This window comes from Wasmannia auropunctata, unplaced genomic scaffold, assembly GCF_000956235.1.
Source record: "Wasmannia auropunctata unplaced genomic scaffold, wasmannia.A_1.0 LD335767.1, whole genome shotgun sequence".
Classification (NCBI taxonomy): domain Eukaryota; kingdom Metazoa; phylum Arthropoda; class Insecta; order Hymenoptera; family Formicidae; genus Wasmannia; species Wasmannia auropunctata.
In genome coordinates this window covers 476,173-504,031 of record NW_012027123.1, presented here as the reverse complement: position 1 = coordinate 504,031, position 27,859 = coordinate 476,173, and the positions used below count along the sequence as shown (strand labels likewise).

The window sequence follows — 27,859 nt, the reverse complement described above, 5'->3', positions numbered from 1 at the left end:
AAAGAATCGGTCTCCTAATTTAACGGCGTCGGGCTTCATTAGAATCGCTTGCACATAAACACGGTGTTATAGAAAAAAAGCTACTGACTTGTTAAGGGTTTGAATGCGTTCTTCGATTTTTAAAAACGTACACGGAGAGAATTTTATTTTACCCTGAAAATTATGTTAATCGTGAGACAACATATTCCGACGAATTTTATGCGATTTTTACTATTTTTTTTTTAATATACATACTACATGCTACTACAAATTTATTGTAGTGCACAATAAAAAACAGACAAAATTATATAAAATTTGTCGAAATACTATATTGTCCCACAATTAACATAATTTCCAGAATAAATTTTAAAATAAAATTCTCTCCGTGTATAGCTCTCTATAATTGGGTAAAATGCCTGCTGTATTATTGTGCTTTGTACATAGCCTCTACTGAAGTACGTGGTTTGTAAATTATTGTTATTTATGTGCATACCTTATAACAGAAGTATAGGTGCATTCCATCGAATGATAATTTTCGTCGAGGCCGTGCTGGCGGCAAAAGTAAAAATTGCTTAAAAAATATTTATAAGGCGGAGCACTTTTGAAAATGATTCACTCGCGTAGATATTGATCGGAACAAGCTAAAACTATCGCCAGAAGTACATATCGAAAATTATCAGCACACGACACATTTTCAACAATTTTTCAAATAAGTTTTCTCCACACAATCGATAGCTTTAGAAAAATTAATAACTCATATTCGTTAATTACGCTATAGTAATGTATGCAGAAGTAATTAGAAAAGGAAGAATGGAAGAATTACATATATCTTGCGTGTATATCACGAAATAAAATCAAATTACAGTTATTGTCATACAAACTCGTTTCACAGATATAATCACCAATTATAATTATAATAATATAATAACTTTTAACATATTTTTTCAAATAATAATAAATAAAATGGTAATATTATAAAAATTTTATTTGCAAAATTAAATGTCCATTATTTGAATTAATTGCGGATTAAAAATGGTTTATAAATTTATAAAGTGTTTGCGGGAATTCATTAAAGTTACAACACGATGCAAACACGGAGCACAAATACACGCAAATATATGCAAACATTAAACGCGTTATTATCGAATAGATTGCGCACACTCGTCGGAATGTAATCACCGTCGAATTACACGTTCACTTTGTCATTTTATTCGGCGGATTCATTCCGATATTATCCCTTTGTATCGTATGCCGTCTTGTGCATCAACTAATAAGACAAATATTTCGCGCTAAATTGCTGCGGTGATCGATGAGAATGCATAGAGTATAGAGGACAGCTATATAGAATAGTGCCATCGGTGCCATCGTGTACACGGGTGTATAGCATGCAAGTTTGTCTCCGATCTGAAATCTCGCTGGAAGTGATCCTCTTCCCTGCACACCTGAATACATATCCTATTGCATAATTTAACGACTACTTCCGGCTTACAATAGTGTACTGTCAACTCGGTACGAGCAAGGTAGGTAGTTAGTTGTTCACGGGAACGAACGGGGGATGTTCTACACGACGCTCTTTCACGTACGCCGCAGTTACCGGCGTGCCGGGTGTAACTTCTTGCATAATTCAGCAAAGAGAGCTTGTAATTGTTAATACGGCTTGTAATGACCGTGCAACGTACCCGGGGATGTCTTCGGAGTTGCAAGGTAGGTGAAGGGTTGCGCGCACGTATTAGATTTTAGAATAAGCATTTCCGAGGGGGCCTACCGATCTTGAGTGTCACTTATAGCTGTAAGGCGTTTTAACAATTTCGACAGCAAAACATCAAACCGACAAAACGAAAGGATGACATAATTTTTGCAATTTATAACAACCGCTTGAAAGTACGATGGAATTAAAACACGTGTAAAAAAAATTTTCTCCGCAACTATTTATGAAGATTAAAATTATCTTATTTTTCTACCTATCTATAGCCTATTATTCTAGGAGTATAACCTTTTATTGTTTGGAAAATTGCGCTGCAACCTTCTTGCAACGTACGTTACAAGTTGCTACAGAGAAACGCTTGGAAAATATTTTTAAACGCCAACGCTCAAGGCCTCTTTACTACGATATTTTTAGAAAGAATGCATCCGCATTTTTGCCATATCTCCCTTCCTCTCTCTCCTCTCCCTCCCCCCCTCTCTCTCGCTTTTTCTCTCACCACGTCTCTCATCGCATGCGCAACCTTTCTGATACACATAGCGATGTGGCGATACGCGTCTTATCATGCAAGTCGACGAGCTGTGCACCGAGTTTACATTTAATTTCAAGTCCTTTCTCTTATCGGATGTTGGTTCTACTTCGAGATGTTGTTGTATTTCTGCGAAAGTTTACAAGGAGCAACGTTTGCAACACGAATGCACAACAATGCACGCCGTGCATGCTCGCACAATAAACACGCAGTACCTTCCGGTCTTACGCCTCGCAGACGCAGGTCAGCTTCATTTGAAAAAATAACGTTCCCCGCGTTTGGCAAATTGTTCGATGAAACAAAACATATACAGTGTTTGTTCTGCCGCGAACGCCGGTCACGACGCATCGGCGATGTTTTATTGCTGAAGTATGTACTGAATGCCGCATTATTTAACAATCGTGTATCCTTCGCGTGACGGAGAAATGTCGCGTGACTCGCAATGACAAAAGGGGCCGAGCTGTACAAATTGTTTCCCCGGGTCTAAACAGGACGTAGAACGATGCACTCATTCCTGCATGGCATTTAAGGACACAGGAGAGAAATCTCCGTTCACAGTAAATCGAAATTGCACGAGCACAGGGTAGTACGCTATGCGGAGGTAGATATATCCTCTTCGATGGCAAGTATTAGCGAGAAACGATTTTTCGATATTGAATCTTGGGAAAAAAACACGCATTAGAAATTGTTGGAAAATAATAATTGAAATTTTGTTGAAATAATGCTCGTAATTACAGACTAGATTTCGACGATAAAATATGAAGATTCTGAAAAAAGAGAGAATCACATTTTCTTCGTAAATGTTTTTCTTGAATCTTAAATTGCTAGTCTTTTAACTGGAAAATATGTATTTAATATGTATGAAAACATATTTTGAATACGTATTAGGCAAAATTGATGATTGTATCTCTCATGTAACATCAGTTCGGCCCGCACATGCCAAATTATACGGTTGCGTGAACGGAGCAAACATTAAACCGCCGCACGCGTACTCTATTTCGCATAACGAACGGGCGATAATTGTTCCATTTTCTGAATTAGCTCGATTTCACGGTTTAATGTGTGCTACCCACGTTTCCGGTATCGGCCGAATCTCTCGAAATGCGCAATTTCGCAATCACATCGTAACTTCTTCCCGTGCCACTCATTTGTCACCGGCGCCGTGATAAATCGAACAAGAAATATGCTCACATATGACATCGCGATAAGTCCCTTTTGATGGATTGCCGCCGCGCTCATATCAGTGCATTTGATACACGTGCACCGAATCGCGGAAGGTATGTCGCCGCCGTCGCATGCCGTTCGCATTCGACAAATTATTTTATTTCAGATAGGCCTAAAGGTACCCCGCCCCTCCCCTCTCTCCCCCTCTCTCAGGCCGACCCCGATTTAGCGGATACGCGTCATTAAATTAGTTCCAATACAAGCACGTGCACGCCGCGCACATCGATAATTGCCGCGTCCACCGAGAGAATCTACGAGCGATGTAACACGGCGCTGCGACAAGCAACCCTTTAAACGCGGCGTGCAATAAAACTGTATAAAGTGCTGGAAAAGCTTCAAAACGACGAGCGAAAAGCAATGGCGTAACCAAAGGTTTCAAAACGAAAAGAGGGAAGAGGGTAAAGAGGATAAAAAAAAGAGAGTAGGGAAGAGAAAAGGAGACAGAAAGTAAAATGAAAGAGGGGGGGGGGAGGAAAAAGAAAAAGTAAAGTAGAGAATAAAGGATAAAATGACAGGAAAAATAAGGGACGGAGGGAACTAAAAAGACAAGAGGGAAGGATGGTGACAGAGATCGACATTGTCTGAAATGAACGGTGAAGGGCCTTTCTCTTTAAGTTCATCCGCCGGAAGGCCTTCGTAAACCTTGGCTACGTCACTGGCGGGGAAAATATACCGAATGGAAAACGTCGTACGACGAATCGTGCCAGAGCAATCGCAGTTTCCCGCGGTGCAATCTTTTATACCTTACGCGCGCTTGACGGCGATACTCGACGACGCTTTTCCCGGCTCGTATTCTCGACGACATTTTTCTGCCATTCCCCTTGGGAACTTCGTTCCGAAATTTCACGTGCTAAAGTTCACGCATGCAATTCCAATGGCAATCCGGATTCGATTTCAAAAACCGCGCTCATTTTTTTCTTTCTTTCGTCGCGATTTTGCAACACTTCGCATAAAGATTAAATGAGAGCTAAAAAAACCGTCTTCTTTTGCTCTGTAGAAATATTTATGCTTCGTAATTCTGTTTCATAATTTTTTTCAATTCTACTTCGACAGTTTTTCAAGTTTAATGCTAATCAACTTTTTAGCGACACCGAGTAAAATTTACCGCAGAGATTTGCCGCAAAGATCGTCCTAATTTATTCGAGAGAATTTATAACCGGATTAAAGGCGCGCGTATTGTTATGCCGCGCTTCTTACAGTAAAATTAGTATAACTAGCTTGCTTAGTTACACTAATTATATTCCGGACTCATTACACACGCAATGTCTAAAGCGTGTACATTAAAACGAGAGAATACAATCAGTTTAGATCGCATCTTTTATATTCCAGATTTAAATAAACTTTCGCTTAATCGCCGCATGGAGCTTGTTTTAACGGGGATGAATTTATTCCACCAGGATTCAATATCGATCAAAGCGTCTGCTTTATCAGAATTTTCTTATTTCGCGAGTGGAAAAGAAAGACAAACGCTCTTGTAGAACTACGGCGGGGATTTCTCCAGCAGCGAGATTTATTTCCGTCTTTAGGTCTTCTGATCCCGCCGGAGACACGACATGCCACGCAATGTTCCCCATTTAGATAATGTAATTCAGGATATATGATAGCTGAATGCAAGAACGCAGCATTGTTTCTTGAAAATAAAGCATCACACCGCGAGAGACGCTTAGAGAAAATTTTATTTCGCGGATGGATTATTTTCGCAAAAAGAAAAAAATATATATACTCTCATTTATCAAAACTTTGTGGCATTTTGTTTATAAAACGGTACACTTGTTCAAAAAATTGTTAAAAGAACATTATTCATTATCTTGCCAAATGCAATACGCTTGACCCCTTCGGCAACTGATTTATCTTTCTATCCACTCTCTCGCTTATTTGATCTTTCGTCTCACCCGCTCGCGCGGCAGTCAACTTCACTCGACGGCTCTCGGGTCAAGTGGGGTAATTGAGATCCTCGAATAAATGGGACAACGCAATGATTTTCTAATGATAAATTTAGAATAAATGTCATTTATTCTCAAATATTTTCTAATGGCTATTAAACGAAGACAATTCAAATGTCTCTATAGCTAATTTACAGAGAAATTTGTAACGCAAAAGTATATGAATTTAAAATTCTTCAGCAAGATATAAAAATTTTTAATACATCCTGCATAAGTTGCGCTCGTGGAATTATCAGATAACGTCAGATGGAATATACGAAAAGTGGCCTCTCTTTGTGCGTTCAATTTTACGCATTGCACCTACTTTGAAGCCTTCTCGGGTCAACGCTATAATGGGTACCTCATTTATCATTATAAGGTCGACTATAATGGATATCCATCTCCCCTCTAATTTTATCACCGAGAACTCACTGCGTCGTCCCATTTATCCGCGGCCCGGGCTCAATTATCCTGTATGACCTCAATCGTTATACAGTCCAGACGGTGGACCGCCCAGTCCGACGGTGTCCTCGCACTCGGTGCAAAGCCCGGCGCAGCCGACCCCGGCGCCGAGATGGCCCTTGAAGCCGGGCGTGCTGGTGCACATCAATCGAACTCACAGCCTGCGATCCGGCCTGAGTGTTCGCGCGAACGAGGCTAATCTGCGTAACGAGCTGGTGGGCAAACATAACGACGAGCCGCTCAGGCAGCGTTTCCTCGACGAGACGTCGTTGTCGTCGATTGGCCGTAACCCGGCGCGGACGGTATTCCGCCGCGGTAGGAAAGATCAAACCGTCGCCGCGCAGAGGACAGCCAGCATGACCAGTCTGAGCGAGGACGGTATGCTCGCCCGGGCTAACAAGATAAAAGCTATGTTTGGCGTACAGCTCAAAGAGCAGGCCACCCTGCCCGGTATATCCAGGGAAAAGACAGGTAAGAGCAGTAGTAGGAAAGGAGTCGAGCTGTTTACCCGCGACTTTGCGAGACGTCATCCGACCCGTTATAACCCATTTGTATTTGCGACTACTTGCTTGCCGAAAGTCTCGTCGACTACTCGCAAGTTTTTTTTCTCTTTTTTTTTATTTGACACTTTAAAGCTTTCTTAAATGTGAGAGCTATTTGAAAGTGCAGATTTTTAATTGTACGAAAAGTTACATAATATACAAGTGTGTAAGCTGAATGTATAGCCTCACATTGAACACGGAAATGCAAATATTTGTGAATGGAAATGGGTTAAACAAACGGCTCTTCCACACCGGAAGTCAACCAACCTCTAACCTGTTCCACGTTCACAAGATGTTAGTATTATCCACACAGTATAGCTAGTAATGGTTCCGTCTTTTCGTATATAAAAAAATAATGACGCACTCGAGATCCGACGGCTGTACTGTCAACGTTCCAAACACGTCCAAACAATGCATATTTTATCAATATTTTCGTTATATTACGCAATAAACGATATTATCCAATTATCTATCGTCAATACTTCAAGAGTATTGATTTTACTGCGCATCAGTTGAACTTCGTTCCGCAAGTTTTTTTTTCCTCTCCAACTATCGTCGCAGGTAAATAGTAAACCTTATTGCTCCGTCGTTATCCGTGACTTTTCCTTCGTAACTTTTTGCGCGCTTTTACGTTAACATTTCAGTTAATGGAAACATCGCCGTGTTACTGGAAAATATGTGGCGTGTGTGTTTTCTGCATACGTTGCAGACGACTTTGAAGCCTCATTAAGCATACAGCTGCGTATGTGGCATAATTAACCCTCTAACTTTTCCACACTGCCTGCAGGAACATCATGTTCCGGAGAATCTCCGTCTGTTCAACCTTAGTATATTCAAACGATCCTTATTCAAAAGTTTCAGTATTATTATTTACTGTTAATCTACAAATAAAAAAATGAGAAGGCTCGAAAACAAAATTTCAATACACAATACATGCTGAAATTCAATCTACTGACTTAATAAACAAATGTTAATCAGAAAGAGTATGCATTAAATATCATTTGTACTTCTATTAATTTAATACAACATGTACGCTCACGTACTTTCCATTAGCACAAAAATATTAAAATAGTCATAGATATTTTCAAGCTTTTAAATACAAAGTAACAGCTTTCTAAATACGAAGTATATTTTAGTATATCCAAATGGATGTGCAAAAACATTAAAATAATTTGTCATTCTCGTGTGCTTTAAAATAAAATAAGGTTGTTTATATGACCTTCTCGCGTCTTTTTATTTCGTTAATTAAATGTAATCGCATTTTTTTATAAATTTAATTATTTATCTAATATAATTTCAAAACAAAAATCGTAAATTGAAGTCATAGAAGCAATTGTGACTTCAATTTACGATTTTTGTTTTTAGAAAATTATATTAGATAAATAATTAAATTTATAAAAAAATGCGATTACGATTTATTAATTAACGAAATAAAAAGACGCGAGAAGGTTATATATATATATATATATATATATATATATATATATATACAACGTTTCATCTTAAATTACAAGAAAAATGTAAAAACAAATTAATTTTAAGAACGTCATATAATTTAAGTCCTATTCTAGTCTTTTTATCTGTTGATTGTTTTTTTGACTATTTTAAATTTGATGTGACACCATTCATACCATTTATTCTTAATGTATCATTTAATATTCGCGGTGATTTGCATTTGCTCAAGCTGTCGCATGAGAGGCAGGCTTTATGTGTTTGTGATATCGCTCGTTGTTGATTATATGTTCCTTAGCTGTGACTTACAAGAGAATCGTGCCGCGGCAGCGGATATTGCACGGCGTGGAACCATCCTACGAGCCGAATCGTGGCAATATATCTCGTAAGCGAAAAAAACCCGGAGCCGGTACGTATAAAGAGAATTTTTATATAACGTGCATGCCTGCGACTTTATTTGCTCGCATGCTTTGACTTAAAACCCTCCCCTGACCTTTTCTTCTTTTTTTCTTTGACAGATTTTTTTTTTCTAAAAATTATGTGTTACTTTATGGCTGTACACGCGAATACATATTCATCATCGGGCAGAAAAAAAGGGATATACAGAAAACAGAGATAACACTCATACAGACGTATGTGCGAATGCCGCAAGTCGTTAGTGTATACGCAATAGAGAAATATTTAGCTATAGGTGATAACACACGCCGCACGCAAGAATTCATAGTTCCGCATAAAGTACACACGGCAATCGGCCACATAAATTTCACTTATCACACAGCAACTATTAATCACAGATATTATCGATTTTCTGATTTATAACGTAGGTATAATTCCGCGCGTTCCTTTTGTAGTAACGTTTATCGCGATATTACTCTCGATCTTTTCCACATCATCAAAACAGTATAAATTCTCTTATCGTGCGCAGCGCCGAAATTCCTTCGACAAGAGGGTTTCTGTTGATGAATAATGACAATTGTCAACTGCAAACGTTACATGATATTATTACTCCACTGCGTGTCAATGTTTCGAGTGAATATCACTTACAATATTGTAAAAAAAAAATAGAAATACGAATTTTGAAATCTTAGAAATAAATCGTGTACTTAAAAAATTCGAAATTCTAATACTATATAAATTGCATTGATTACAATTGACAGCTTGGAGTTTGTTAATCTTATGTCTACATTTTGGAATACAAACCGGAATTGCAGTCTATTTGAGGCTTTATGACTATCCCGTTACACTGTTCTTTCATACCTTTTTTTTTACTAGTAAAAGCTCATCGTTTTATTGGATTAAATCGGTATGTGTTGGTGGAGCATAGTTCCCATGGATCGTCGAGTTTATCACTGTCATCGACAATTTTACCTCGCGAAAAATTTATGCAACGTTACTAACATTTCTCTTTTTGCAATTGCAGATCCCAATCAAGCCGCGAATAACAATCATGTGAACAGCGTGTCGGAAGTTCTTCCCGACTCCGGGACAAAGACGTTCTACGAAAATTTACCTTTCCACGGGATCCAAGCGCCACCTAACAAGGTTAGTATAATGATCATTGCATAAAAGAACAGCATTTTATCAAACCGCATGAGCTAGACTCGACTTTGCAACTCCGCATATTATCGTCGAAAAAATAATGACGGCAAATTTATCAGTCACAAAGAAATCAAAATCTGCAACGTACAGATATTAAAGCTGGATATCGAAAATAATTTTTCTTTAAATTTTATTAAAACGTAGATAAAAATTTTTCAAATCATATCCTCTTCGATCTTCGGCAGATACTACTTTTCTTCGATTTTCACCTTGAATTGTTGCCGGAGGCACAATTCAAGAGAATTCACATTGAACAAGATCGACCTAAGAGGACCGATACTCTCTCGATGCATTTCCAACAGTTAGCCAACCAAGTTTCGTGAACAGTTCGTCGATTAACGGTATCCCTTTCTGACCAAATACGTTCGAGAGGTGATAGCAAGTGAAATGCGGTGGAAGGCCAAGAGGGTAGATATTAGTGCGACCCTTCGACCGTGCAACCCCTTCGCCGTTCGAAGATCCCTCTCGGCACTTAGGAGTGCCTCGGTACTCCCCGACATACGGCTCCACCGTATTGCTCGTGCTTCACTTTGTAAAGAGTTACCGAACTCAGCTACCGAACGAAGCCCCTTTCAATCCTTACAATGGCTATAATATTACCTCTCAGTGACTTTCCGAATCGTCATTTCGCAATTAGGAGGTCGCAGCTGGTCCTCTCGGGCTCGCGACGTTCGGCGGCCTTATCGAATTACCGCGCGAATGCATCCGTCATCCCTTTCTCATCTCACGCTGGTCTTTTTCAACAGCGCGCCCACTCATTTCGTCGCCGTCCGTTATCGCGGTTAATTGATTCGCCGAGCAGACGTTTAAATAATTAATTTCACCATTTCACAACTGACTTCCTTTTCTGTTTGCGTTTGAATAATTAGAGTCGGAACTAAGTCTTTTACGTGCCAGAGGAGCCGTGAAATCTTTCGGGATAATAGACTTTACGACAAGTCATTTGCAAATTATGCACATGAAGTGATTATAATGAGTTATCTCAGTAGCTAGAATGTGGATACGAATTTCCAGCCGAGCTGCATATATATGTATATAATATGTGAAATATGAGAAAAAGCATTTTCTTTTTCTGTACTGAAATCCTCGTGATAGTGCATAAGCTATTATTATCTAACATAAGCCACTTCTATACATATAAACATATTCGATTATATCGTATAGATTTTTACGATGCAAATTTTATCAAGCAACCTCAATGGATCGCGTTTCCACTGAGCACGTAAATATATCGTTCCCTCGAATCGTCGAGTATTCTACAAAGGATATTCTACTTCCCGTAGCGTCAATCCGACCCACCGATCGTTATGAATTCTTTGTACGTGGATTTATCATGACAATAATGCGAAATCGATATCTTATCCCGAGAGAGAGAGAGAGAGAGAGAGAGAGAGAGAGAGAGAGAGATTCTCTACAGTATATAATTATATTTCACGTGTTTATAGATTTTAAAGGTTTTCAATTTCTATTCCCATGTTTATACATTTAAAATTATAATATTCATATTGAAATAAATTGACGGGGGGAGATAGAAATAATTAATGGTGGCGACTGACAATTTACCGTCATTATCTTGCAATAATAAATATACATACAATCGTTGCTCGTCAATCTAGTTGCAAATTTGAGGTTCGTAATCGCACCGCTTTTAGCAATAATCGTACGAAACCGATGTTGCTGAAATGCATGTCGAGTGAAACATTGATTCATTCGGTATACCTATCATCAAAGCGTTTTATTCGTGTAAAACTTTATAATGATACTCTGCACGCAGCAAAATAACTGCGAAATCAAAACCAGAATATTTTCATTAATATACACGCTTCTCTGAAATTTGTTACATGGACGCAATGATCAGTTTTATATTTTCATTTTCCTCTCCAGGTTTTAAGTAATTTTTATTAATTACTCGAATGTATTTTGCACTTCGCACTGGCTGCCTTTTTTTACTGCTTGTTACGTACTTTCGTGCGATAACCGTCAAATTGTGCAATAACATTCTGTCGATTGTCTTACAGATAATTGCAAAACGATAATTTAACAGTTTGATAAAATCGCGGGGATAATTTGCCAATGTGAGAAGTAAACGAAATTATATTAATTCTTAGCAAGTAAGTGGCTATTAATTCCTTTTGCGTTTGCCTCGAATACATTTTTTGCGAATTCCCGGATACTTTTATTAGCTATAGGAAGCCCAATCTCATAGCCCAATCGATATAGCGCGGGGAAAAAAGAGCACCGGTGGTGGACAGGTAATTCAGTGCTGTGCGAGTGTAACGAGCATTGCTACTTTGGCAGAAATAAATTCACTGTACGCTGCGTTTTTTTTTTACTTTCTACCTTACTCGTGCTCGCACTAACGTTTTCTAGAAGAGCCAATTGTTGCAATGAGTTTCCAATAATTTGTGTTTTACGATAACTACACGAATGACTACGTGATTTTATTTTCATCGAAATCGATATATACGGTTTTGTTGCGGATTAACGTTCGTTGTCAGCATTTTAATGAAAAATAACGTTGACGCCAGTTGCATTCTTCGTACGGGAATGTAATGAGGGTCGCGTTCTGTCGAATATTCTGTTGTAAAAAGTCATGACTGATTTGTTTCAATCTACGCCATTAAATTTAATAAATAACTAAAATAATTAATTCTGCGTCGCTAAATTGGCCGTTCGTACAGATTGGCGTAAGAATATTAGATACTTATTAAAAATTCATTATTTTTAATGAGAGTAGAAAAATACGGTAGAAATAATGACTGTAGCTTATGTCCCCTTAATAAATTACTTTGGAGCTATAAGTACAATATTTTATAAAATAAATCCTAATAATTTCTGAGACGAATTAGTGTTGCTAATAAATGATTAGCTACTGATATAATTACGTATGTACTATGGTATATGTATGTACTCGTACAATACTTTTAACTGCCATAGTTGCTCTTTACATAAATTTAGAACTGAACTGTGAATTTTGCCTTATTACTGATCCTATAATTTCCAATTATATTGAACTAACTTTATATTTAACGGAAAATATCTCGTGTTTGATATCACAAACATTCATAAGCGCAAAGCTCATTTTGGCAAGCGAGCCGAGCGAAATTACCCGAATCGGTTTACCCAATTCGCTAGTATTCACAATCCGCGCGCAATCCGAATCAATCAACGTATAATTCAATGAGAGGCAATAAGCACTATTGCTGGCATAGGCCACTCGATAATCAGGGCCGATGCCTAGTGAATGATTGTCCTAACGTATCGACAATAGCGCGCGCCATTTTCCAAGGGTTGCACACGTTTCATTTCAATTAACTTGTACTTACTTCTTACTTACGTGTACTTACTTCAAACGATTAATATCATATTATATGTATTGAAGAAATTTCAATTTGTTAGTTTTTATGAAGAGGCAAAATTTCAATTTGGAATTGTTATCAAGTAAAGTTAGAGAAGAATATTTCTCTGAAGGATACTTTCTCCGTTCAGCGCCTCGTAACTTGATAATTCTTGTAATTCAATAACTTCTTCCTGCATAACAGGAAATTGGAAAGAATTATGTTAGGAATAATCGATATATCAATAATCTTATTCTAAAAGTTCCTCCAATAGTTGACAATACAACATCTGTCAGTCAATATCTGTTGTTACGCGGCACGGTAATATTGTTACAATCGCGCATCCCCTCGAAGTGCCGTTATCAAGTGTATAACGTTAGAATAACTTTCCCTTTAATCGTCACAAGGAAGCGACGTAACTATATCAGTGGTGCTCGTCCAAAATGCCAATAGCAACTTAGAAATTGACATAGATTGCGTCCTTATGTCCTACGGCGAGGAAATGCCGTTCCAGCCAATCAGTACGAAGTCGACTTCGCTGTCGCTAATTAAATCATCGTGATCGCCGAAACGTCATTACCCTCGGGGATAAGGGACCCGCCGGTGCTGACGATGCGCGATAATCGAACGTTAATCAACATCATAACCAAAACAAACCATAACCGTGGACTGTATGTACATGCGAATGGCCGCTGGCTGCGTTTTGTTTTAGTTGGTTACTCCTAAGTTTGCCCGAGTTTCGGCTTTGCATGGCACGTTGCATTCCATCACGGCCTCGCCGTGCTCCTCGCGGCCGCCCAGCAGAGCTGTCAGTCTATGCGACGGTAGTTCCGGCTACGAGTCGACCATGAGCCATCTAGGGCCCCACTACAACGTCTACAACGTGCCCAGGAGCAATTCGCCGGTGCTCAAATACAACACCCTGAAACCGCGGCGGCGCAAGCAGAAGCACTCGCAGCAGTTCTACTCGTTGCGGCTGTGTCGCCGGCACGAGAGCATCCGCAGGAAGTACGAGCTATACGCGATACCGATCTATAAGACGTGCCCGCACAGAAGCGACAGCACGGCGACAATCGCGACGATCGTCCGGTCGGTGGAGGACGCGCCGTCCCTGACCCTGAGCCAGGCGTCGGCATCGATCAGCCTGATGAGCCGATCGGCGCCGTCGACGCCGATACCGCCGTCACCGACGACCCCGATACCGCCGGTACCAGCGCCGAGGATGTCCAAACAAACCGATCCGTCCAAACACACCTACCAAAATGTCCCTCCCCCCGTTTTTCCGCCGAAAAACGCTTCGTTGCCTAAGCTTAATAAGGTTTGTCGACTACTGATGATCTATAATATGAACGCCCCGCATCCGATTACGCTCGTGGACATTGCCGCGAACGAGCTTCTCGGTAAACCGTCCCTCGATCGATCCCACCGCCAGTGGCTCGTATTGTCGAGTAGTGCTCCATTGACCTTAATATTAATTATCGTAATTTTTATGTCACGTCAGTCGGATTATAAAATATATCTCGCATCGATTTATATTTTAAATACATGTTTTTCCTTCATTTACGCTTCTACGGCCAGGAATATTTAAATGGGATTGAACAGAGGAGATTTTCTATATAGATATACAGAAAAGATGTGTTGGATTCAATATTTCTAAAAGCTTCGATGAAAGTTATTTTGATATATACAAGACTTTCTCAGTGCTTTTATCATGTATTGGAGTTGCAACACAATGCTCTTCATAGCTACGGAATAACGACGTTACTTCAGAACTCGTGAAGAGAATATACATAAAATGATGAGAGAAGAAATCTTTACACGAATCTTTATATAAATATATAAAATATATTTATATATTTATATAAATTCATTTTGATCCAAAATACGAACTGTGATGCAACGAAAAATATATTAATCATTTAATTGATTGACACAACAAATAATTTTATTAGTGATCTCCTAACGATATGTCAATTTCTTCCTTCAACTATCATATAACATAATATAAAATTTATTATATTCCCATACGAGGTATAAATCCATATTTAAATCATTATTAGGTATTAATAATTAATTAATTAGAAAAAAAATTTTGAGATAAAAGGTAAAACAGCTTGTTAAAATTAATAATGATGATTTATTAATTATAAGTAGAAAACAACAAAATTCGATTAAAGGCAACATCCAATTATGCAATGCAAAAACCGCATAAGAGGCGGGTTCTAAAGTCAATTTATAATTAGCTTTCAAACAATATCGTTTCAATTAGATTAATTTGCTCTTCGATAAAATTTGAAAGCAAAATTCTTTACCGTGTGTTAACGTATCGATGATATTTTCCATAATTTTAGCAATCTTCACAATTCATTATTTAGAATCCAAAAGTTGTATGTTATTCATTAAAAAGGCTGTAGATTTCGCATACATTTGTTATATAATCGTTATACTACCTATTTGCTATAGTAATCAAGCTATACGTTTAATATATGTCTACGCTAGAAAACATTCCTCCATATATAGATGTCCTCGTATCATCGGATCTTTATTACAGCAGCTTGATTATAATCTGATTTCCTTGAGGCTACAAACTCAGTAACGACTTTACGAGCCACTACTCGTGACATTTTACAGATTCTCGCGTCGAGAACGTGACTGCTCTTGTAACTTTCTTAATCAAACTATTTGTTAACTATTAATCGCAAAAGTTTACCGCATACGATCGATGTGAAACGGCAATGTCCAACGAGCGAGACGTGTTAATCCCAACCCCCCCCCCCCCCCCTTTTAAGCACCGAAGTAACATTTAGCATCTCGCGCCTACTGCATGAGTACGATTTACGTTGTTCGTAATAGATATAAAACAGCAGCTTCTCTCGAGCAAGTAGGAGATAGAGTTGCTGGAAGCCGAGTTATAATCGGAAATCATATTTTCCCTGCTAAGCTGGATCCGGGCATCTATGTAGCGACCGCCCTTGTGCATGTTGGCCGCGCGTCAAGTAAGTTTCCACTGTCACACACGCTTAACCGATGACACGAGCTGTTTTATTGTTTCGAACACCGATAAACCTGAGATATTACTTCGAGGCTTTTCACGACGTGGTCTCTCTGCTCTCCGCTCCCTCGTTTTCACCTACGATAAAAAAGGTGTCCGCGACACGATTCTGCGACAAAGATGTCTCTTCCTGCACTTATCGATCGACAGCGTAAATCTGATACAATTCGTTTGTAACTGTATCAGACACACCGATGAACACCGTCAATGAAAATTTCTCGAGCGTGCGATATTCAAGATCTACATCATGCATTTGTAGAATCCTTTATAAAATGTGTCCTAAAATGTGAACACCGGAAGTTTTATTCTACTGTTCCTTGAACGCGTACTTGTGTTTGCACATCGAATTTCCTACGTAAAATAATCCCGTGCACCTATTGATAAAATCGATATGACTTTAGGTACTTACATATATGTACTATATAACTACACTGCACTAAACTCTATGTGCTCTATATTTGACAACATGGTGTAATTTATGGACTTGTACAGACCTTCTTTCTAATATTTAAAAAAAAAACCGAAGAAGTAATATCTCAGTTGTCCGATTTGCTCACGCACACTCTACGTCGCGTTAACCATATCGCGTCCCCGAATTGCCTGGTTCCAACTACTAACCATGCCTGTTACAGACCGACAGCCTATACAACTACAAAGAACACTACCAGCAGCAGCATCGGCAGGAGATGCAGCAGTACAGCTACCCCTTACCGAGCAACAGTTCGAATCAACTAACACTGCCACTAACGCGCAGCCTCTATCATTCCTCGATACTTAGTCCCCTGCAGACCTCCCTCGTCCACACTAACAACAGCCGGCCGTCCACCCTGATGCACCACGAGGCTGCCACCATTGGCAATCACTTGCCTGCGGTGCATCGGGATGAGGAGCACGAGCAGCAGCAGCAGCAGCAGCAGCAACAACAGCAGCCGCCGAATTACGGCAATCACGACGCGAGACAATCATCGTCGCGACGACACGCGACGAATCGGCGGAACGAGCGTAATCGGAAGTACCGGAAGCACGAGCGAACGTCGAGCGATCGGAGCAAGTCGAAGCAGAGCCGGCAGAGAGACACTCCATCACGGCGTAGCAACGCTTCCTTCGCCGACACACCCGATTGCGAGACGAGCTTCCACCAAATCCCGGATCTGGGCGTGCCCGAGACGACGTACAAGATCTCGTATCCGCATTACTACGAGGACGACATCGCGGAGTGCTCCACCGACTATCACAGACCAAACTCGGCGACGACGGCGCGTCAGCAGCAGCAGCAGCAGCAACAACAACAGCAGCAGCAGCAGCCGCCGTGGGAGCATCAATCGAATCGCTCCACTGGCAATAACGCGCCTCAATTCGCAACCGACGCGGTTGACGCGAAAAATCGGAGCAAAACGTCAAAGACAAGGCTCGGCGACACCCGCAGCATACCGTCCGCGCCCACGATAATGCAGTACGCCGAGTTTCACTTCCGGGATGTCGGTCAGGAGATCGATGTCTAAAGGTTAGTGATCCCGAATCCCCTGCTGGTGCGCACAACGGCGCGGATGTGCTTTACGAAGAACGCGGGCGATCGCATTTTTTCCGAGGAATGCCGTGGCAATTTGTTGTAAGGCCCCGAGGCTCGGTGTACCGCTACTCATGCTACCACGTCTTAAAGGTAACGCACCCCCCCGCGCGTGCCGAATATAGATTTTCCTTTAAGATTTTCTACATGCATTATTCTCTACGTATACAGACGTCGTATTCAAAGGTAGGGAAATATACTGCCTCCTCTCAAATTTCTCTTCTACTCTGCTTACTTTGCCGATTATCCACATATCCTCCTTCTAGCGTTCTTATATCTCGACTTTTCTGCCTTGATCTTTAGCTGCCCCCGCTGCTTTTGCATCGATTTATTTGTACTTGTTTTGACTTTCAGGTATTGGTTTTAAATATCTTTTTCTTGCATTTAAATTAATATTATAATTTTACAACGCACGGCATACTCTGTGCTTTGATAAATAATTTTGTAGGAAGATACCATAATTTGATAGATCGTGGAAAAAAAATTGCACACATCGTACAACTTTATATTATCATGATATGTTGTAATTTTTCTAATTAATCATATAATTTTACCGTTTCTTATAATATCACATCAAACACTCTTTTTCTTTAAATATACACATTTTTTTATGATCGCACAGCGTGGTTCGATATGTTGCAAAGTAGAATTGTCGATAAAATTTAGGATTCACTTTCAAGTTGAATATTCCAACATTTTTTTATTATTAATAAATCGTGCTTTAAATCAATAATGCTATAAAACTTCATGCGCAAAAACGGTAATACTGAGCGACATAAAGCATTACTGCAAACATGCAGATCGATTACCCGGCAATCAATCGAGGACACGAAATGTTGCATATGTGTTTTCAATATATCTAATTAAAAAAAAAAAGTTCTAATCCGTAAAAAAAAATGTTTTGCGTGCGTATCTGTTCCGCCAAATAAAAAAAAAAGCCGTTCAGATGTGAAAGATTAAAATCGCGCGTCAGTTTGAGCATCCCTATCGTAGAGAAACTTTATAAGCGACGGACAATGCAATACATACATGTGCGATCACGTATTGTATTGTATTGATTCGGCTCGTAGCAAATTATCTAATTTGATAAGCACAACCCAAAGCAAAGTATACAAAAAGGATATCCCGAAAGACTCGAGCAATAATATCAAGTTGGTATTTTCTATCAAGTTAAAAACTATCGAATTGCAAGACGTATATATTCTACAAATACGGTACACACGATACGATATATATACACTGCTGACGCAGTTTGCTCCGTTTTATTTCCTTGTGTTTTTTTTACGGGCTCTACGCCGCAAACTTCTATACGTAATGTCGAATCGTCGTAAATTTTTTGCGTCGTATTTTATTTTATTTTTTTTTAATAAAAACCGCGCACAAAAGTGCAACATTTATAGTCGCGAAGAATGGCGCAATATTCGCGCATTAAAAGTCTTAAGAAATTGGACACGAAACGATACCGAGACAGTTCGTACCGAACGTTTTCATCTCAGCGGTAGCCTGTAGTAAAAATTATTTATGCTCTATTTTTCAATTCCGTTCGTACAAACTGCCAATAGTTGCCGTGTTGTTTCCGCATCGCATTGGAAACGAATTAAATCGTCAAAACAGCTTCGGTCGCTGTACACCTTGCATGTATCTCCGTATCTATGGTATCTCGCGAATAACGTACATACCCTCCCCTCCCCCCCCCTCCCTCTGCCCGTGAGGCAGCCGACGTAAAAAGCGCAATGCGCGAGGAAGGGTCCACTGCATGCGTATACACCATACCAATTGTATATCTCAATGTTTGTTCGTAGGAGGGTCAGCTGACAAAGAGCGATACGTACATTTACTAGGACAATTTGGCGTCCGACAAGCCCTGTAGGTACATTGTACGGAGTACGTCACGCTGCTTACATACGTAATTCGAGATACTACAAATACGAAATGCCCACTCGCGCGAGGGAAATGCCGAACCCGAGCTCGTAAAGTTAAAACGATATCTCAGTATCTCCTCGAATTAACATACTGTTTACACGTGCTATATCCTCTCTCGCAAGTTGTTTCCAATTGCCCGCTTATATGTAAAAGCCTCTGTACGTTATCGCAATTACTTCAATCCTGTTAAAAAGTACGCGCATAAATCCGGCGCATATTCTATTGACTATAAATAGATTTGCTTGATGGCAAAAAAAAAAGCAAGTTATTAGAATATCTGCTGTTATAATTTTGAAGTATCGAGACTACGTCGCATAATAATATGCTTTATGTTCATCGCGGTAGAAATGGCCGTCTATCTTCTTCATATATATATATATATATATATATATATATATATATACATATATATATATTGTAAGATTTACGTTTGCAGTATATATATATATATATATAAGTATATATATATATATATATATATATATATATATACTGCAAACGTAAATCTTGGCCAATTGTAGATTATCACGGTATCTACTACAATCGTCGCTCTTGCTACGTACAACAATAAGAGCTTCGAACCAATTAAGCAACATCGAGTATAATAGTTCGAACAACAGTCCTCGCAATTCCGAACCACGCTTAATATATATGTATAAAGCCGAGAGACCAGCGCATGCAGCATGATAACACTTATCACGACTACACTTGATCTTATAACAATTGATGAGCTGAGAATAAGAGGATTATCTTGCCAGATGGTTTTAGCAACGAATAGACCCGTTCGTAATTCTCTCAGCCCTTCAATAAGATCTCCGTTTAACTCATGTACTCGCCCCGGGCGCGCGTCATTGTCTAATTGACTGACATCGATCACGAACGGGAAGGCTTAACACCCGAAATGGTACCAGCCATTTGTCGATCGCTGGCACAGCAGGTCTGTTACGAAACTTCACGAACAGTCCGCCATAAAACTCTCTTGTGTGCGCAATCGTCCGCAGCAGCGCGATTAGAACTCAAACAATACGAAAGTTTAAGAGACGTTTCGAGTCTTTCAACTATCAAGATTTTACTTTCAAAAATCTTTTTCGTAGAATTATGGTAAGAAATAAAAACCTATTTTACACGATTAAAAATATAAATAAGATGTTTAATTAAATATCGCGACAAACACAATAATCGAGTTGGTACCAGCAACGAAAGTTTATTTGTTCCAAATAAAATTCATTTAATTCGTATGTTGGAGAAATTTCCCTGTAAAAACGGAGGAATTAGAAATATCTTAAAAGCACCGCCAGAAATCACGATATCTTTTAAGCGTTTCGTATTGTTTGGACAATGGGCCATTTTCGTTTCCGTGATGTTCGTCACGCTTTTCTGTTTATGCAGCCCTTCAAGCCGGAATTCTCGGATCTCGATTATGCGGACGTGGACTACAAGTCGTACGGGCCGATTAACTATAAAGCCGCCAGTATCGCGCTTCTTCAAAAACAACAGCAGCAACAACAACAACAACAACGGCAGCAGCAGCAGCAGCAGCAGCGAGTTTTGGACAGGAGACCGCAGATGTATGGTACTTCGGACGATAATGAGGAACTGCTTTAACCCTTTCCCGTTTCACTTTTCATTTCATAGAGATTCTACTTCAGCTTTCTCGGGGAGATGCAATGATAAGATACATTTAACGAGCGATGATATATCTCGATAGATATAGCTCGTTAAAACTCGTTAAATTCGGTTTCAATCGGAAACACACACGTTGCCATAATAAATCTGTAGGATTATAATTCCCGCGTGTGGAACGAATTTAACGAGTTACGACTCTGCGCCGCGTAATGCGTTTGTTCGTACAGGCGTAATTGGCACACATATGAAAAAAAAAAACTTTTCTCGCTGAAAATTAATTATCCGCTGAACGCTTCTACGAAAAAAAATTCAAAGGTTTTAGATAAATCGCTTGATGTCATTCAAACACCAAGCTCGAAGAATTTGTCGGAAAAATTACGCGACGGAAAACTAGTGCTTATATTCTAATTATATTTGCCGTAACTCAAAATCCACTGTTTATCAATTTTGCTTGCGAAAATACGCGGCTTCATTACGAGTCCTTGCATAATTGAGATGAGCGTGATGGGATTTGTCCGATGTGTGCAAAAAGCTAAAAATCCTTCGCATTACAGTCGAGATGCACAATCGTATATCTTGCGAATACGTTTATGCAATATGTTCAGACGCGCTTCCAAGGAACGTCTGGAATTGGGTATACTTAATATATTCTCTTTATATGTAATGCGATTATTTATGTTACTACGCTGCTTCCAATATTCCGTATCATTTCATATGCCATATACCAATATTACGAATTAGACCTTCTCAGATAGGATTAGAACTTTGGTTAGAACATCCGAACGTTTGAGGGAAAGGCCGGTAAAATCACTCGTTCTCATTCACTCGCGCCGGATACGACGACGGCGTACGAACTTGGTAGGACATGTGGCAAAATTTTAAAGGAAAATTTTTCGATATCTGTAAATTTATAAATATCTTTATACACGAGATTATTGATACGATGTACAATTATACAAGCTATCGGCATGTGTTCTGGGATCAAATCACGGAAATAACGCACGAACCGTGGCGATAGAAAGAGGAAATCTTGTTAAATGTTAAATTAAGAAGAAAAAAAAAGAGAAAAACATATCCAAACATAATTCCCGTCTGTTCCGTATTATTGTTACATAATTATTAATAATTAAGCGGCGCTAGAGTATGTAATTCCGTTGACGCATATTACTCTCGGATATCTTCCTACATGCGTTTGTAAATTTGTAAGTTACAAGAAATGACGAGTAGTTATTTGTACAGATCGACAGTAAACCAAATGTCACACCCGCTTAGCCGCGGACACAGTCCAGTGATTATGTCGTCGAGGAGATTGTCTTGTAAATAATGTACCTTTGTATTCTTGTATTATTAATTAATATTATCGACTTTCGTCAGTCATGAATAATTAATTGCGATAACATGTTTTCATCGAATACTGGTTGAGAAAACCAATTCTGCAATCGTTTGGAAAATTGTGTTCAATTTACCTTACGCGAGAGAGCATGAGTTACGCGAGAAAAAAAAATATGCATATTAAACGCACGTTCGACGGCGCTGTAATAAAATCGCAGTCTGATTCGGTCGCGCCTAATTGATTAATGGCGATTTATACTGTTCGCTGTAACACGTGAATAGAACGAGACCTGCGCGCTTCCACGGTGATACGTCTTATCGTATTTTTTTTTATTCGTCAACGTTCCTCCACGGTCCAATGCAAATCGCTTTTCTTTTACCGCATGCGTATTCCGATCAATTCAATCGCGTCGCTTTGCGTCCTAACCACGATTCGCTCTATTCATCGATATATATGCGGAGTGCCATAGATTCCCCTTAGGGAATCTTAATACTTTCTTTCATTTACAAATTCTTTGATCAATTTAAATTCGATTTTACCGCGGCGGAAATTCAATTGAGCGCCAGCCTCTTTTTTTTATATCTTTATAATATTGAATATTAAATCCTTGCAAAGTTTCAAATTAGACTTCTATTGAAGTACAATTTGGTTGAAATCAAGTTATTTTAATAAAATTTCAAGATCGGTATTTTTACCAAGATTTGCCACCATCCACATTAGAGGACTGTGAAAAAGGTGTATGGGTATCCGTAGAATTTTTGCTGTGAAAAAATCGATTTCAAATTTATCACAGAATCAAGAATGTAAGTTAAAGCTTGAGTGATAAATCTCGGCGTTTTCTATATATCACATGTTTCTACAGGGTGTATCTTTTACGATCGAATAACCTTTTCGAACGAGATATATATAATAATATATAATCCTTCTTTTTAAAACAGATACGAAAATGTGTTCACAACGTGTCAGATTTCATTCTGAAAAAGAGAAAGTTGCACTTTTTCCATTTTATTGTTCTCGAAAGCGTTGCATTAAAAAAAAAGTGAAATATAATCTTGAAATATTTTGCAGCGCAATGTGAGGGGAACGGACGAAATGTGTCATCATCAGAGAAACGTAGACTTTTCAAAGTTGGATAAAAATTAAATAAATGAAGTAACGGGACATATATATCTCTTTTACATCGATATTCAATTATCGTGTAATGCAATCATTCAGCATTCAAACACAGATGTATTTACAAAGTTTTATTACTGTCATCGTAAATATACAAGTAATATTGCCACTCGAGCGCACAGTTTATGAAAAATAAATTTATTTGGCCCGCGATATTAATAGAAAATACTGCCAACACAACATCGGTCTGCCAATCTTGTAAAAGGTTTTTGCTCTCGCAATCACGGTATCGATTTGAACCCTCTTCATTAAAGTATATTGAACGGCACAATTTGGTGGCTATTTAAATTACTCAAATATTTGAAATTATTTGTTAGTGCTGTGGCCTAAATTATTAATTTGATAAACCAATATGCTTCCCCGAAACCGCAAAACCCGGAAAGATATTCCTATATAAAATATATAAAAATGCGTTATTTTTCTCTCTCTTTCTCTCTATACATATATACGTATATGTACGTATATACGTATATAGAGCGACTCATTTGAAAAACACATTTTGAAAATTTTCAAATCTAATTTAAACAACGCGAAACGTACGTCCGACGACGATATATATATATATATATATATATATATATATATATATACACCTGTTCGAAACTAGCCATCATAACGATATGCATAAACTCGATATATATGTATGAATCGTATCTGTGTAATAACTTAACGCTAGGAGTGTAAAGTGATTTTTCACCAATTTTTATATTTGAGACATCGCCCTATGAACTGTTGCTCGGTGAATTGAATAGTTTGTAATGAACACTGTATACATACTTTAATACCGATTATAATACCGCGATCTCAAGCGTTCAAGAAAACTGTAAAACATTAAACAGTAATAAGAAGTCGAATAACCCTTAGAATATGTGTATAGATTTAACCGAACATTTATATAAAAACTCCGGACGATCATTTCCTTGAATTATACGATAATAGCAATCGATCATTTGTAACATATTCACGTAGACTCTCATCGAAAAGAAATAATCGGAGAATATGTGCAAAACGAAAAAAAAGTATAGATAACGATAAAGTTTCTTCAATGTATTAAACGTATACGCGTGTAACGCAAAATACTCAGTTATATACGGAAGGCAATGAGCACGAATCACATATTTTTACAATGAAAATGCACGTTTCTATTACGACGTTTCTTTCAGAATTTCAATCTCCAATTTTTTTGATATGCATCATTGTACGCAAATTCAAATAATAACAATGCATTTAAAAATTTGAATGGATTGGTAAAGAAGAATTTCATTAGAGCTGTTTAATTTTAATAAACTCTAGATCTATGTAAGAATAAGAGGATTACATTTGCGTCGCCTTTATTGTTAACGTATAACGTCCAATAAAATTCTGTTATTTACAAAGCATTACATTCACTTCTCGTCTCCCAGGTAAGTTAACGAACAATTATTAATCTGAATCGCCCGTGGAATGTTTCAAACAACTAACTAATTGTAAGATGAGAAAACGCCAACTCGATACAAAGCGGATTTTGCCGCTTACATTTTTTAACAAGGAGGTAGACAGCAGAGAGAAATGCATAAAATAAACATTATTTGATATTTCTTTTAAAACAATTATGAAAATCAAATTAGCATATAAATATGTTTTTAAAACAAAAATATTGAAACACTAATTTAACATGGACATTACATTTCTGAAGTTCTTTTAAAGTGGTGATTACAAGTTGTGCTTCAATAACCTCGAGCTATTATTATTGTATTATCCACTACAAAGCAAATCGTGTATGAAATTCAATTTATAAAATTATCTTTTTCTTGCTTATAAATTCTGCAACGGATAAAATATTTATTCCGATATAATATATAAGTCCTACATATCGAATGTAAAAGGCAAAAGAGATATCGCGGGATCTCGTGGCGCGGGTAGATTTTATCTTCACCCATTAAACCGACTGCGAGCGACGTTCGCAGTTTCATATCCGAATCACCGCGCTGGAAGGATGTGCCGTCGCGTATCGAGTTTATACCAGTGACACAAAAATTCTGACGCGTGGAAATTCTCACGTCGATGGAAAACGTATTGCGTGTTACTGAGTACATCTTTTCTCACAGAGAAACCCGCGGGGCACGAGGCCGATATCGCAATACCGAAATCCCCCGATGTACAATGCATAAAGTTCAATTTAGTAGCTTACCTCCGCGCGCGAAGTAAGATACATTCCCCTGCTTCTTCTAGAACGACGTGTGTTCTCCCAACGTGAGTATTGCAATATTCTCGTAATTCCTTCGCATCTTTCCCTTTTTTTTTTACGCTAGCAAATTCCCAAGCGAGATATGTATTACGTCACAATTGAGCGTGCAATAAGCCGTACTTCATGACGTACGTAATTTTCTAGTTTTTCATACTAATTAACTCTCTGTGGAGCTATTTGCTAGCATTGATATGATATTCATATCATACCTTCTATCTCAAATGTAAAATATACGTGTTATTTGTACAAATAATATTATCGTATATTTTGCACGGTTTACTTTAACGTTACATAACGTGACGTTACATAAATGCATGTATATTTTATGTCATACGTCATTAAATAATAATAATTATTATTATTAATATCTAATGTAAATCTTATAACAAAAAACGAAAAAAAAAACAAAAATGTTGATTAAACTGTTGGTTTATAACGCGAAAAAATCTTGTATAATAAAAAGTAAAGAAATGACATTCATCGAGATAAAAAATTTGTATATAATGAGACAATGAATCAATTGCAATTATAATCTATTTTTATATAGCCAAAAATACCGTGTTTTGTCATAATCTGAATTACATCTTGTGCTGGAAATACAAATTCCCTATTTAATATGCAGATTGTAGATCCAATAATGTTTGTCAAACGAATTTTCAAACTTTACATCTTGATAACAGAATCAACTACCGATCGTGAATCTATTATGAATTTTCGTCTCTCTCTCTCTCCTTCTCCCTTTTTTAATTAGAATGTAAAGATCAACAAATTCATTTACGAACATACGGGTCTTATCTTAGTCCGATATTAACTCATTAGAAAATCTCATTGTCACATGAGTTAGATGTTTATCTCGTTCGTATAATTCTATTAGATCCAATGGCTCTTCGCGCGATTTACATCAAATTTTTGTCTCAATAATTCTAAATTACTCGAACGGAAATGCAATAACATACATTTTATGTCGCAATGTAATGCATGTAATATCGCCGCATACGCGTAAATTGCTCGATGCAGGGTGAATAACATATGCTGTCGTACAAACGTTTTAAAAAGTTGCTAAAATACACCATTCGAGTCTGATAAAAATCGTGATAAGACTAAGTACAGATTGTTGGCTTCTTAAATCTTAGAGCTAATAATGTCATTCTATTTGTTCACGTATAGATAAGGTAAACTTGTCGCGTCATATATTAAACGAATCTGACTCTGCAACAGAGATATTACGTGGCGCGCAGTTACATTTCATCTCAATTTCAATCAACATCGATCGTTTTACCACGTCGCCGTCACTTTCAATTCGCGAAATGTGAAGAATTTTGAAACGTGGAATACGATCCTAAATCGCGCCACTTCTAAGATCGCCATTCAAAACTCGACAAGGAAATTTTTTTACAGTGTAATTAACGTTGAAAATTTGTGCAATTTGATTTACTGCTATACAAATTCCGTAATTAAATATCTTGGCTTTACATATATCAAGGATATATTTTACAAAATTAATTTTGCAAAAGAGTGAAAATGACGAAGATAACGGAAGATAAAAGTCTGAGCGAGGTACTCACGGTAAAAGATCCAACAAAAATCACGAAATCGAGCGGACCAGCCGACGTTGAACCGTTAAAATTAAAGGTGTATAAAAAGAGGTGGCTGATGCTGGCCATCTACATGCTTTATTCTGGAGCGAACTCGTCTCAATGGATAGAATATTCAATTATAACTAACATAGTTACTAGGTATCACATTTTCCTCAAAATACGAACAGTTTTGGGTGTAAAAATATCACAGCTTTTTTTTTATATTATCTAGGTATTATGGGGTGTCTTCGTTGACGGTTGACTGGACCTCGATGTCATTCATGGCGTTTTACGCGGCGTTTATATTCCCGGCGTCGTACGTGACAGACAGATGCGGTCTGCGATGGACCACTATCCTAGGCTCCGGTTTAAACTGTCTGGGCGCCTGGATAAAAACGTTTTCCGTTCAGCCCGATAGGTTTTACGTCGTTTTCATCGGTCATTCGATCGTCGCGCTCGCACAGGTTATACATCTTTTAATTTTCTCTATTATAATATCTTTAAAAAATGCGTGTGTGAAGTTAGTACCCCAATAAAATTCCAATTCTAGTTCTGATTAGAGTTTCCGCTTCATTTTGAAGAGACGAAGAATTCCCTATAATACGAGCTCTGCTTAATAACAATTTTTAATT

At 38.2% G+C, this 27,859-nt stretch overlaps 2 protein-coding genes across 5 annotated transcripts in view; both read left to right on the top strand.

The window, feature by feature from the left end:
* Positions 1 to 22,301, top strand: part of LOC105456125 (hemicentin-1) — a 154,839-nt gene extending 132,538 nt beyond the window's left edge. For 2 of the 4 annotated variants that reach the window (XM_011699944.1, XM_011699943.1), the window contains 3 exons: positions 9,233 to 9,354; positions 16,434 to 17,305; positions 20,681 to 20,765. In XM_011699944.1, coding sequence (XP_011698246.1) covers positions 9,233 to 9,354; positions 16,434 to 17,303 — 992 coding nt within the window. In that variant the 3' untranslated portion in view covers positions 17,304 to 17,305; positions 20,681 to 20,765. Of the gene's footprint in view, positions 1 to 9,232; positions 9,355 to 16,433; positions 17,306 to 19,170; positions 19,235 to 20,680 lie in introns of all 4 variants that reach the window. The other 2 variants (XM_011699946.1, XM_011699945.1) reach the window with 2 other exon arrangements.
* A 4,550-nt stretch (positions 22,302 to 26,851) lies between these two features.
* Positions 26,852 to 27,859, top strand: part of LOC105456124 (feline leukemia virus subgroup C receptor-related protein 2-like) — a 3,659-nt gene continuing 2,651 nt past the window's right edge. Inside the window, exons 1-2 of the mRNA XM_011699941.1 lie at positions 26,852 to 27,386; positions 27,460 to 27,691. Coding sequence (XP_011698243.1) covers positions 27,172 to 27,386; positions 27,460 to 27,691 — 447 coding nt within the window. The 5' untranslated portion in view covers positions 26,852 to 27,171. The remainder of the gene's footprint in view (positions 27,387 to 27,459; positions 27,692 to 27,859) is intronic.